Consider the following 13,581-nt stretch of genomic DNA (forward strand, 5'->3'; position numbering starts at 1 on the left):
TACAAACATCAATAAGGGGCTGCAAGGGGAATCATTATGCAGTGACAGTGATAAATGACGGTGCAGAAATAGCATGCTTTTTCCCCCCTAACAATCCAGGAGCCCAGGGGCTCCGGGGGCTGAACACAGTCGCCAAGGAAACAGATGACATCCCAAACGACACCAAAGGAAAAAAAATGAACAGTCTTTCTTTGCCTCTCACTCTTTTCCGTCTTCCAAAGAGTTAGTTTTGGCTCTAGCAGCAGCTGCCACACAGGCATTTCGTTATTTCAGACATTAAAAGACTGGAGCGGGAGGTGGGAGTCTCCTCCTCTTCCATCCCCACCCCCCACTAGATAACACACAAAGCTTGCTGTTCACAGTTTGGGACTACCTGAAATGCACGTCTTGAAAATTAGATTGGGGTGGCATGGGGGTTGCAGGAACGTGGATTTACGCTGCCATTGCGTTGTATTTCTCACACTTTCACGATTGTCTGGTGGAAACTGAGTCTCCAGAACAAGCTGACGCCTCGTGGGTCGTCCAGCAAAGACGGGGGCGCGTGGCTTGCCTCCATCTCCCTGCGGTGCCAGACGCTGCCCAATGCCAAAGCGGGGGGGGGGGGGCGGAGGGGGGAGGGGGGAGGGGATGGGGCGTAGGCTGCTGCGAGGGGTATTTGCCGCTTTGCTGAGTTTCTTTGAGATAGACTTATCAATGGGCGTGGGGTTCTCACCTACATTCAGGAATCGGGCTGTTTAAAGACCCAGGGTGCCCTCAGCAAGTGGCTTCAAAGGGGCATCGCTGAACGATCCCACCCACCCTTGTCCAGGATGGTGGGTGAAGTAGGCGAGTGCGAAAGGTGAAGGGTTACTGGGAGTGCAGTGCCGGACCTGCGGCTGGGGCGAGGGGTGGGGGAGAGCCTGAGGCCACTCGGAGGAAAAGGGGAACACGCCACTTTGGGGGAAGGGAGGAGAACAAGAGCGCAAAGTTGCTGGGGGCAGCGGCCCGGGTGGGGCGGGAGGTGGGGGAGGGCAGAAGAAAAGCAGAGGGAAGGGAGGAGGAAAGCAAGAAGAGTGCAATCCCACCCTTCAACGAGGTCGCCAACCCGAAGAAAGCAGACACAGGGTTCCTGACCCCTGCCAGGCACGCCCCGGCGGGGAGCGAGGGACCTCTGCGCAGCGCGCCCTGCCACTGGAGGCCCCCACCCGGAGGAGCGGGCCGCGCGGGTGCCTGAGCAGGTGACTTTATTCACTGCTTCCCTAATCCACGGGGTCCCGGGACTTGTTTTCCGCTTGGAGATTAAAATCATTGCTCGAGTAATGAACTTAATGCTTTAGGGTAGAGGTGAGTGTGTCTGCGAGTGGGCTGGGGTAAGAATTACCGACCCGATCGATGGGAGACTGGCTTAAAACTAAATCCCTTTCCTACAGGGTTTCGCGCCGGGCGGGCAGGAGGCAGCGCGCGGAGGGACGACCCCCAAGCGTGGCACGCGAGAACCGAGACCCTAAAATGTCCCTAACCTCCCCCCCCCCCGAGACCCCAGGGTACCTATTTTTAAGGGCAAAGACTCTTAAAAGCTCAAATGCTGGAGAACTGATTGCTCAATAAGTTACTTGTTTTTCCTTTCAGCTACGCCTACGGAGAGAACGTTACTGACGCGTTGGCGGGCAGATTGAGCCAAAAAGGGACCCCACCCCCATCCTTCAAGGGCCGACCCCCCCCCCCCCATCTCTCCCTCACCGCTCTTTCCTGGGCCCTGGAATGGCCAACCTCACGTGGACTCTGCACCTGGCTACCCTAGGTGTTGCGGGTCGCCTAACAACCAAGTGGATGCGGGGTAGCACGAGAGAGGGATGTGAGACCAGGGGAAACACCCGGCCAGGCAGGGCGCCTCACTACCCAATTCCACGCTACTCCACCCGGAGTCCAAGCGCCTACGCGAGAACTTCGTACTAAGTCATGTTTTTACTGCCTTCACGTGGGCTGGCCGAAGGCCTGCTTGGAATCTGAAAGGCAGGGGAAAGTTTGCAGAGGTTTTAAAGTGCTTCCTAGGAGCTCCTGCCTAATGGCATCGAGGTGCTGCCCACAGCTCTCCGACTGTGGCGCACAGGCACCCGTGGCCGGCCTGGCGGACTCTTACCAACCAGGTCCCAAGCGCCCTCTGGGCCCCAAGCTCTCGGCGTTTCGTCCCCAGATCCACCGTGGGACTCGGGAACAGAGTTCATCGAGAAGGCTCTAGTCCCTGAGCAGTTCTGAGGGAAGGGGACCCATAGTCCCTCAGGAGGTGCCTCTCCACAATCTTCTGCGCAGACCTGTGGTCGCCTCGTCTCCAGAGACAAAGTCACTTTCATGACCTGAATTCATGTTGGGGTAGGGAGGAAGTAGGAGGCTACTGGAGATGCTGGAGCCCCCACCCCACCCCCAGAGTGCTCTGGGCTCTGAGCAGAGACTTCTGCGCAGAGGAAGCCGGGCGCAGGCCAGGACGCGGTGCACGGTAGGAGGCAAAAGCAGCCGCGTCCTGGGCAGAACTCCTCGCAGCTGTCACCGCGGCCGGCGGGATTTTCCTCGGGGCGCGGAGCTCCGCCTTAGCCTGGGGCCACCGTCATCTGCCCTCCCGCTCCACTCCCGCGGACTTGGGGGGCGCTGTTCACAGCAACCGACGCCGAGCGCAGTCTGCACCCCTCGAGGGAGACGCGGGCGGGAGGGGCGGCCAGGGCTGCGCTTTTCCTTTTCGGAATCTCTCAACTTCGCTGCGAAGTTTCCCGGTAGGCGCCTCTGCCCTCGGGTCGGAGCCTCCCACCGCCGCTCCTTCCCCTCCCTCTTCTCCGCCCCCGCGCGCCCAGCGAGTCGGAGCCTCCGCCTGGGCCTAGCCGCCAGCCCGGTTCCCGAGCGGGGACCCCGGCGCCCGCAGCGCCCGGCGCCGCGCCTCCCGCCCACCCCTCTCTGGGCCCCGCCGGGGTGCCTCTCCCCGGGGCGACACTCGCCGACCTGGCGCGCTGTTAAGGAGACACCCGCTGCCTCCCGAGGAACTCCTAATACCATCCATACAGCTTTAATGCGTTTATAATTCGATAAGTGATTTCAATTTAAAATTGTTAGTAACTAATTTTATGGGTAATTTTTCCACATCAAATATTTAAGCATCAGATTAAGGGAGCCAGTTCCGACACAGGATAATAAGGGGGTTTCCCCCCACCCTCCGCGCCTCCGCCTCTCTCCGTTTCCTACCGAGTCGTTTTTCCAAATCCCCAAAAGATGGCAGTCGAAGCCGACATTCTTCTTTTCCTGCGGCTCTGCGAGGGGAGAGGGAGAGAGGGGGGAAAGGGAGGGGGAGACGAGAGAGGAGGGGGAGGAAGGGAGAAAAAGAGGGAGGGAGGATGGAGGCGAGAGGAGAGGGAGAAACTAGATGTTCCATGGACTTTGCAAACTGGTTCTTTCACACGTTTCTAATACAAGCAAGAAACAGTGATGAATTTCCTGGAAATGTCCTGAGGAAAAAAAAAAAAAAGCCCTCCAAAAAACGTGCCTGTGGGCTCAGAGTAGGAAACGTGAGAAACTCAGCACTTTTAAACTAAACCCTCAATTCAGAGCAGAAGAGGGAGAGACCGGGAGAGAGACAGAATGGCTTTTTTATATTTCTTTGTATTTTAACATTAACGTCATATACAAATACTAAACACCTAAGCAACTTCTTTCTTCTAGGACGGGACTCTGTAAATTATATAATAGGAGGAGAGGAGGTAGGGGGTGGAAAAAGGTGATGGGTGGGGGAGGGCTGTTGTGGACCAAGGGGGGGGGGGGGGCAGCAGCGGATGAATTGCAGACCAGTTGCCAAAACTTTTTTTTCTTCCTGCTGCTGCTGCGGCTGCCTTTGCTGCTGCCTTTGCTTTGAATGTGGGTAACTAGGAAACAGCAAGCCGTCTGAGAAGACGGAATTTCCAACGTGTAAAATGTTCTTAACGGAACCATTGAGCGAGTGCAATAAGGCGTGAGGGGGAACTAATCTTCCCATTTAAATGTTTGTGGCAATTTTATCTAAATGAATTTTAATGCTAAACGAGGGTAATTCCCCATTTGTAGCGCGTTTACTTCTCTTTCCTGTGCTTCTAAAGCAGTCGAACATCATGCAATGAACAATAACAATAAAAATACTGTCGAGGCATATTATTCATTTTGAATGTGTTATAATTACAGCTGATTAAATATGATAGGGCAAAATATTTTTAATTTTTGGAAAAATACTGAAATCATATTAAAAAGTCTCGTTCAGTATGTGTCCCCCCCCTCCTCCCCAAATACTAAAAATAAAAAGCAGGTACAATTGTGCGCCCTTGTTTAGAAGAGGGCGTTTTGTTTTTGCCTTTTAAGAAACATCAAAAACACTCTCAGCCCCTCTATTATTTCCCTCTTTCGGATAAGTGTCCTCAATAACCTAGAAGCTGGCTCTGAAATTTACAAGAGGAAGAGCTAAACTAGCACTGAGGGGGAGGTGGGGGTGTCGAGGCAGGGGGAAAAGGACCTGAGGAGAGGAGGCTGTCACAAAACCACCACACAGACGGGGTAACGCAGGTAAAGAACACCGTTTTTATTTATTTTTTCTAATTCACTGGACACTAATGATTTTTATTCTTCATAGCCTCCATATTCCCAATTTCTCTTCACGTGTACCCTGCTGCTCCCCCCCCCCCCTTTCTTCCCTCTCTCTAGCTCTGTTTCGGTCTCTAGCTCTCTCTTTTTCCCTACCTCCTCTCCTTTCTTTCCCTCCCCCACCCGGCCAGAGCTTCCTCAAGAATAAAGGCTGAAAATAACCAACTCACCCAGGCATGTACTGGGGAGGAGGGGCAAATGGATGGTTAGTTTATAAAGTTTATTATTAATTTTAAAGTAAATAAATGGTTGTTAACTGCTAGTAACCACCTATCAAAAGAGAAGTATTTCACTAATGTGGACTATTTATGTAGACGAAGAATTGGCACCGGGTCCAAAGGAGAAATTTAAACAATCCCATATATGGGGTGGGGGCGGAGTGGGGTGGAGGGCGCTGCGCCTCTGGGAGGCTACAGAAGGCTGAGCCTGACTCTCATTCCGCGCATCCACGTGTTTAGAAACAAGGCCCCATAAACAAAAGGTGAGAGTGCGCACTGCTGCTCCCGCAGGTGAGTCAGTCAATCACACGTCACCTAGTAAACCCAACCCACAGCTGGTTTCCCTTTTCAAATAGAAAATAGAATTGTTCAGGGCGGGTTTATAGAGTGACACGGGCCTGAATGTCAGACTTGAGTTTAAGGCACTCTCCTCCGACCCATCCTTTGTTTACAAAGCAATCACAGCTAAAAGGCTGATTTTTAAAAACGAATTTGCCTTAATTAAAATATTTGTATATTTTCGTTAGCTTTGGGAAGCACTTTTATAGCAGCGATTTTATTTAAATAAAATTATAAGCTATTCCAGCTTAAACATGTTATTTTGTACCATTTAGCTGGCTGCCATGCAGAAATTCTGTACAGCTGTTCTGGAAAATTGGTTAATAATCAGTTTTATCCAATGAGAACATAGAGCATATTTATAAAAATTAGATTTTGAAGTCTGGTCTCTTCAATTCACATAGTTAATTTTCTAATAAACATATTCTGCTCATCGTAGGTAACATCCTTAGTAAAGATTTAACTCTACTTGTTTTGCCATTATATGCAAGAATAATTTCACTGACATTAGATGAGTAATTCTGTTGGATGTAATCTGAGTCTACAGTTACTTTAGTGCCCTTAGGCCTTAAATTTGCTGATATTAGGAGTTCATTAAGTCAGCTTAAAGAAATCAGTAATTATTATTAAATAATTTACATTGTGGTTAAAATTTTCTAGCACGTATATGTCTTAGGGAGCCAAAATTAATTTTTATATTTACTGCATTAATCATCAAAAATTTGGGGGGCAGTAAACAAATTTTTCAAGCAGTGGAGTCAGCATGACAAAAATAATCTTGTTTTTATTTTAGATTCAGATTTCATTACTGCACTCAAACGACTACAACTGGGCTTGGCGTTATTATACAATCCGAACTGTTTCCATCAGAAACGCTAAGACTCAGTGTGCAATGATTGTTATTAATAATTAGCTCCTTGGTTTCTTGATAGAAAAAGGCTATCAACAAGCATTTGTTTATCCATAACAAAAAGAATAATTAGCTTATCCCACTTAGTAAATCTTGTATGCATGCCAACTCATACCAAACTGCTACTTTTACAAAAAAAATTGCAATAATACAGTTCATTTTTCCAGTCCTTTTTGCACAAAATTTATTTACAATGTCTACATAAATGCTCCAAGGTGGGACTATGGAAAAATACACACATGACTGATGCTTTGCTCAGAAATAAAGTCAACATATTAAAAATAAATCTTCAGTCTATGTTTTTGAGCTGCATAAAACAGGAAGTGATGTATAAGGTGGTGGTCGTTGCATGGGGACAATGACGCTTGATGTGACAATTAGGCTTCTAAACACACGGCCTTTTGGTTTCCATGCCTCCTCCTACCAGTCTCCTTAAGACACTGCCTGCAACAGCTGATTAATCATTGTTGATGACTGCAGTTTTTCCCATCCTTCCCGATTTACATCTGTTCAGGCCAATTCAAATATGGTGAGTAAATGAATTAGACATGCAAATTCAAGCCCCAGGCTAGAGAGAGGGAGAGAGAGGAAAAGAGAGAGAGAAAAAGAGAGAGAGAGAGAGCGCACGCATGGCTGAAATCCTAGGCGAGAAGAAAGATTCTTCTGCCTGATAGTTATTTTAATGCTCTAAAAATCCTGCAAATCAGACCTTCCTGTCCCTTGCAGGATAACTGTAAGGCTTTTTAATGTAAGGAGGCTTCTGGAGGAAGTGAAGAGCTATGGAAACAACACACATAGTGTGGAAAAATTTCACATTTTTCTTAAAAAATCTATAAGAAACAACGTAATATGGATAACAGTATAATAGCATTTACAATATTTCACTCTTTGTTCTCTTAATGTCTTATATAGTTATTTAGCATGTCCCCCAAATTGACTTCGGTTGGTATTTCCTGCTTTTTAAGAGTCCCTATGAAGAATTAGGGATGCTCCTTGGTCCAAAGTAGATGCCAAGAATGGAACTCCACAGTCATTGCAGAAAAAACATGATTTGAAATCAGTCACCATTGCAGACAATGCATATTCCCTTAAGCTACTGAGCATGAATGTCCATGACTTGTCCACTCATTGTTGGGTCTCCTGTATTAAGAACCGTGGGGCTTGATGCTGACATTGGCATTCCAGGGTGGGGCGGTCCTCCATGCATCATCACTGTTGGGTGGTGAGGGTGTCCAGGAATGTACGTATGCATGGGGGGCCCATGACGCAGCTGAGCAGGATGGGGGGGCATCTGGGGTTGGGTATAACTTGGCTGTCCCATACTCACACCCATTGGACCACCCCGGGCTATATACTCCCCTGGCATACTTTGCAGCCCTGTAGAAATTCAAAAGAAAGAAACAAAAAAAGAAAATATTATGAAAAAGCAATAGTGTGGTTCCGGCTATGGCAATCCTATGAAAGCCAGGGATATTGTGGTTAAGGGAACATGGCTCTGTAAAGTTCTTTTGATTCACATAGAAGAAAATAAAATGAGAAATGTCATGCTGGAAACTCACATTTTGCAACTATTTTCCTTTCACTGTTGCTGTGATCAGCTCAGCCTACTAAAGTCTTATTTATTTTAAAAAATAAAACTGTTATTTGAGGCCTAGTGTGAAGAAGCACTTTTGTTCCCTGAAATCTTCTCTACCAAAAGTACAACAGTACCCTGCACTGGTCACGAAACATCTTACATGAAACTAACCTAGACAGGCTCACTAAGGCTGGTTACTTAGCTGAACCTGTACTTTTAAAAATTAAAACAAAACAAAACAATAACAGTTATCAATGAATTCCTTCCTCATGGTTTCTTAGAGCTGGAGGAAAGAAAGCATTCACAAAACCCTGTCCACCTTACAATGATTTTGAGAACAATAAGAAAAATTGGGCCTAAAACAATACCCCTCCTGCTTTGAGGGGCCTCTTGTCTTCTGCATGGATTGCTATAGTTGATGGAAACTGACAGGTGTATTGTTTCTGAGAGCTATAAGCTCCATAATCATCAAGGGTGAAAGGCATAACGCTATTGCTAAGTAGGTTCAATTGGCTTTAGTTCTAAGTAATAGGGCACTGTGAATACGATGAACACCTTCGAATAAGGTCTCCAGGCTCTAGCAATGAATGGCTGCTTAATCTAGCCTAAAGGAACATTTTTGAACTAATGAAAATTGCTTATAAAATATACTGTACCCACAGCTCTTTAATCAAAAAAGATGATAATATTTTTTGTAATAACCTATTAATTTAATTGGTCACGAAGCATAAAATACATCATTTAAATTTAATTGACCCAGAAACTAAGAAACAATATTTAAATTAACTAAGCTAGAGAATTCCATGATGAGGTAATAAGACTGTTGCATTCCCGAGCTCAATGGAATGTTTTCAGGAGCTAATTGTTAAACTTATATTTGACTCATACTTGGGGAGGAAGACCAATACGAATCACCCTTGGCCTCGGCAGCAATTTTAAATAGTGTGTTAATATAATCAGAGACACAACCAAGGCTCGGACATAACTGCTTTTAATTTCAGAAACAAAGCTGGAGCAATGCTATTAGGGGTAATTTAGGAAGTGAACAAGAGCTTTGGTGTTCAAAACAGCCTGACTTGTTTGAACACGAATTGCCGGAGTGTCTTTTTTAAGAAAGAAAATTCAAGAGTGAGAATCTGGGACAGTTTTCCTAGACCCACTTCACTAGGCCTGCCACTGAAGATTGCATTAATGATCTCTATTTTTGTATACTGAATAAGTCAAATCCATTTGTCACACTGCAAGTGATGGCATACTTAATTTGGATATAGTCAATTAGCCTGGGCTAAGCCCTGCAGCCTGCTGTGCACACCTCTATTTTGTATTCTCCCTTTATCCATTGCCACACGTAATCCCATTATGATGGACAGACAAAGGAATAAACTAAGAAAAAAAAAATCAAAGTTTAGTTGACTGAAGCTCAAAATATGCCTTTACTTACCCTAAGTAAGGCTAGTGTTTATTTTCCCTAAAAGAAGTCTCTGTTTGGCTTTTCGGTGTCTTGCAGGTTAGTGTAGAAATGTAACTCATGCATCAACTGCGGTTAGACAGATTTATGACACTTTGGGGACATGCTCTTTCCTCTCCTTGCACTGCTGCAGACTGCTTACATTTTGCAAATCAGTCTGTTGCTATGACAACCCACTCCCCCACCTCCTGACTGTTTCTTATTTTGTCATGTGGTCAGTACTGTATAATAGCAACACACAGGATAAATGTACATCATACATAGTATTTATAAGCTTAAAAGCTTGATCACAACCAAGGAGAAAATGAAGAAAGCAAGAAACCAGGAGTTTAATGGAAAGGAATGAACAAGCATGAAGCTATGGGCAAGGAGAATGTAAGAAAATGCAAGAGGAAAAATATTCCTAGGACAAAGTGAAAACAAAGACCCCATTTGTACTTACTTCCCCCTGGCTTTGCGATTGGTTAACTAGATGAAGGTTACATGTAGTGCCACTGCCCCTCCATGCCCATATTCATGCCCATTCCACTCATAGGTCCTAGAAGGGAGATAAAAATCCAAGAAGAGGCCAGAAAATGAGCAAAGTCAACAGATAGTGCCAAAAGACCCTTAAAAAAAAAAAAAACAGGTTCCAGAGGGCTGAGAAACAGTGAGATCTTCAGTGCATAAAGATCCTGGCTTCCCCTCTGCAATATCTTAGATGCACAGGTGGCAGGCAAGGCAGGCAGCTTGAGATAACAGCAAAGGATGAAGTGCGTTTACCTGTGCTGATGGGGTGGGGGTGAGACTCTTGGAGTTAAAAATGAGAAGCAACCACGAAACAATCTTACCTGGTGCCCTGATGCCCATGTGTTGCTGACCATCCATTACGAAACCTCCCATGGGCTGTCCATCAGGGTTATAAGGTGTTCCTTGACTTACTACAAAAGTGCAAAACAAGATTCTTAATAACAGTCTCTGTGAGAGAGTGAAATAGCCAGAGAGAGATAGAAAGAGACAAAGAGAACATACCAGGCAGGTATAATTTTAAAACATTCAAAGTTGAATTTCAGCCCTACATACCTCTGTGACCAAATTTTAAAACACTGTTCAAAGAACAGTAAAGATACAGAAACTTCATGTTTGGGTTTTTGTCTGGTGATCACATAATGGTTGTTGAAAGGGAAAAAAATTACAAGAAATGACTAAAGAGGTAGTGAGACTCAATATGGTGCTTAATATAGTTTCTCATAGTGCTCTCTGAGATGAGAGAGTGTTTCATAAGGAAAGTACAGCCCCACTGCACCCCTAGTAAATACTGTTGTCAACCTCACTGGTATATTACAATACAAAAACAAATCCTAAAAAGATGTTTCTTGGGTTTTTAGATCTGCAAGCCAGAGTCCCATAGAAGTATTGCCGTTTTAAGCTCAGATTAAAAAACAAAAACAAGACCATAAAAAACAACAAGTCATATACCAGAAGATGGATCTTAACAAGAGAAGGCCTGAGAAGTAAGAATCATGTATTTATACCACTACCTGAATCCCATGTTTTAACTGTACATGAAAAGCTGCTTCAGAAGTAAGCTGCCTTGGGTTATTAAAGCACACAAAAGCTCTACCTCATTGAATGTCTTTGAACTTTACTGAGTCCCACAAGCGATCCTGACCCCTTTGCCCTTTTGACAGGTAATAAAGTTTACAGCAATTCCACACCAAGCCATGCACCAGGGAGTGGTCATAGTAGCAGAAAGAGCTGGGAAGGCAAACTCAGAAAAAAAAAAACACCATAACATTAATATATTGAATGTGTACAAAGAAAATTGTAACTGAGCGTATGATTTAAGAGTTACTTTTCTCTGTTGGCTTTTTTCCACCTTCTCCAAACATTTTATAATGATGTTAAATTGATTAGTGTTGTTATGAAACGAAACTGGTTTCATTTTAATTGCCAGGCGCTCCTAGCACTCACTCCCAGTTTATTTACCAGGTAGCGGACCTCCCGGTGAATGGCTTGAGGATGGTTTTCGCTTGCGTGACTTGAATACAGTCACTATGGGGGACTTGCCTGCTCGGTTGGACTGGTCTATCATGGGCTGCACTATTCTTCTCCGGGCATTAATAAACCTGTAACCAAGAAAGAAGAGCAAATCATTATTTCTTACAACAAAACAAAGTGGTAGGGAAGGTGAAGGAAGAGAAGAGGAGTCACAGTGAGAGCAAAGCTAGATCGTGGCAAAAGGGTTCTCTGCTCTAGTCCATGTGCAGTTTCAAATGCTGCAAGACCTGTAACCTTCAGTGACCTTTGAGCACACAGGCTTGGGGTTTCTGAGTTGATTTATGTTTGCCTGTTTTACCACAGTTGGACACTTCCATTTCATCTTTTCATGGGGGAATTAGCAGAGTTTTCAGGAAACAATACCAGCTACCACTCTTTTCAGTTGCAAAGGGGGAAATTTGGTGGGGAGAGCAAGATGTCCACAGGGGCATCTGTTACCTCTCCTAATTAGTGACATTTCAATCTTATGTTCTCTGCCTTCTTTTTTACAATTTTTATCAAAACCTTCCCTACCTCTTGCAAACCTAATTCTATTTTAATGCCCACTATTAAGATAATGAACTGGGATGGCAGCACACCATCAAATGAGAGAATGTCTGGAGTTTATCACCACTAACTCACACTGCTGGGGACTTCACAGAAATGCATTCCTTGTAGAGATTTCTTGGGGTGGCTTTTTTTTCTCTTTATGCAAAGTCCTGAGGTCAAGGAGAGGTCACAGCTATACAGTAACTGAATTTATAATCTCGCTTTCTCTAGCTAGATCTGAAAATTTATAATCAGCATCTTATTAAGATAGTTCAGTCACTTAAGTGTCTTAAGAGTTTTTTTTTAAACAATTTTTGTTGCCCCTCAGAAACTGATTAGCCACCAAAAAATAAAAAAGGTGGGTAGGACAAACTTTCCAGAGTCATGCTCATGAAATTCCTAACTCTTAAGATCTGTGTGTATTGTGTAATACTACAAACTACATATCAAATACAGAAAATGGTCAGGACACAATAGATTCTGAAATAGCAAATTACTTTCAGTTCTGAACTCAGTTTGAATATGTTGAACGTGAGGAACACATAAAAAATATAAGGAAAAGTTTAATAATGCACTGTTAATAATTAAAAGATCCACAGGCCAGTGTGAATTCTAGTTTATTAGTCTCCCAACTTTAGGTAGGACAGTCGTTCCCCAAAACCAAACCATTAAACAGACAGGGACAGGTTTTTAAAATAAAAATGAATACTTCATGACATTTTAAGATTCTCATTATCTTACATTCTTATGTTTTTTCATTATCTGAGAAGTAATTAAAATAAATAATGACAGTGGAATCTAATTCAAAGGACACTGTTGGTGCTAACTCTTATTGGCAATACATATTATATCAGTTCTTGTACGTGAAGTCCTTGAACTGCTAATAAAAATATTTAAAACACAGATCTAAAACAAATTGTGTTGCAAATCAGGTTATCATTATCTTGTATAAACCATGAAAATTGGAATCATGTGAGCAGAAGGTTAGATTAATTCTCCATTCTCATTATAAGCACAGGTGTAGCACAAACACCATGTAAAATAACCAATTAAAATGAAAAAAAAATCTGCTTTTTCATTAGCTCCCTTCATTGCATGACCAATTAGAAAATTATTTAATATTAATATTCTGCATATACCAAAAGTAATTTTCATAGTAACTAACATAAGTAAGAGAGCAAAAACCAACTCTATCTATGGCACTGTTCATAATCTGCAGGCTTTTAGAGGGAAGAAACTCATAACTTTTTTAAAGTCCTTTTAAAAACATAATAATTTGTGGGTGTGATTTATACTATTCGTCTAAAAATAGGAAGAGTGCTTTTTAACGGATGAGAAGCCAGGGCTCAGAGAAATTAAGTGACTTATTTAAGGTCACATGTTAGCCAAGAGATGTTAATAATTTGCTGAATGACACACAGCTGGCAAACAGTAGCAAGCAGTTCCCTCTCAAATGTCCTACGCAGAGCATGGCCACTACTGTGCCATCCATCTAGAATATTCTGAATGACATAGATGTTTTAAAAGAGCTAGTATTGACCCAATTGCCACCAGCAATGACTCTATCATTGATTCTAAGAATAAGCATGACTGAACATTTCGTAGATTGGGGATTTTGATGTCTGTACTGCTTGTGTATATAGACAAAGATAAAACTATACATAAGATTCAGTGACTTGAGTTATCTGTATTCCAAAGCCTGCCTCCTTCACACCCATGCATGCAGATTTCCAAAGACCGATTCATAATAACCAACTAGGTTTGAATCCATGACTATTAAACCCAGGGAATTGTAGAATAACCACAGGTCAAGTTTGGAAGAGGTTTTAACATTCACCTAATTTTGTCACTGACATGAATTCCCTCTCTGATATCC

At 43.8% G+C, this 13,581-nt stretch overlaps 2 protein-coding genes across 13 annotated transcripts in view; one reads left to right on the top strand and one right to left on the bottom strand.

Annotated features, from left to right (window-relative positions):
- The first annotated feature begins 726 nt into the window (after positions 1-726).
- On the top strand, positions 727-3,707 carry LOC136400847 (uncharacterized). 8 transcript variants are annotated; one of them, XM_066378120.1, is made up of 2 exons: positions 727-838; positions 1,123-3,707. In XM_066378120.1, exon 2 carries the CDS (start codon positions 2,378-2,380, stop codon positions 3,044-3,046), a length of 669 nt encoding a protein of 222 aa, XP_066234217.1. In that variant the 5' UTR covers positions 727-838; positions 1,123-2,377; the 3' UTR covers positions 3,047-3,707. The 8 variants fall into 8 exon arrangements, with proteins under 8 accessions (XP_066234217.1, XP_066234221.1, XP_066234222.1 ...); XM_066378124.1 differs by having other exon boundaries at positions 730-838; positions 1,609-3,707; XM_066378125.1 differs by having other exon boundaries at positions 740-838; positions 1,410-3,707.
- Positions 3,708-4,540: 833 nt separating this feature from the next.
- Positions 4,541-13,581, bottom strand: part of MEIS1 (Meis homeobox 1) — a 139,320-nt gene continuing 130,279 nt past the window's right edge. For 2 of the 5 annotated variants that reach the window (XM_066378129.1, XM_066378127.1), the window contains exons 10-12: positions 11,187-11,245; positions 9,968-10,057; positions 4,541-7,470 (exon numbers count right to left, since the gene is read on the bottom strand). In XM_066378129.1, the coding sequence (XP_066234226.1) occupies positions 7,187-7,470; positions 9,968-10,057; positions 11,187-11,245 (433 nt within the window). In that variant the 3' untranslated portion in view covers positions 4,541-7,186. Of the gene's footprint in view, positions 7,471-9,579; positions 9,676-9,967; positions 10,058-11,182; positions 11,246-13,581 lie in introns of all 5 variants that reach the window. The other 3 variants (XM_066378130.1, XM_066378131.1, XM_066378128.1) reach the window with 3 other exon arrangements.

This window comes from Saccopteryx leptura, chromosome 3 (assembly GCF_036850995.1).
Source record: "Saccopteryx leptura isolate mSacLep1 chromosome 3, mSacLep1_pri_phased_curated, whole genome shotgun sequence".
Classification (NCBI taxonomy): domain Eukaryota; kingdom Metazoa; phylum Chordata; class Mammalia; order Chiroptera; family Emballonuridae; genus Saccopteryx; species Saccopteryx leptura.

Bases quoted from the DNA above. Each gene is read 5' to 3' on its own strand.
- LOC136400847 (XM_066378120.1), top strand. From the start codon at position 2,378: ATGCTGGAGCCCCCACCCCACCCCCAGAGTGCTCTGGGCTCTGAGCAG.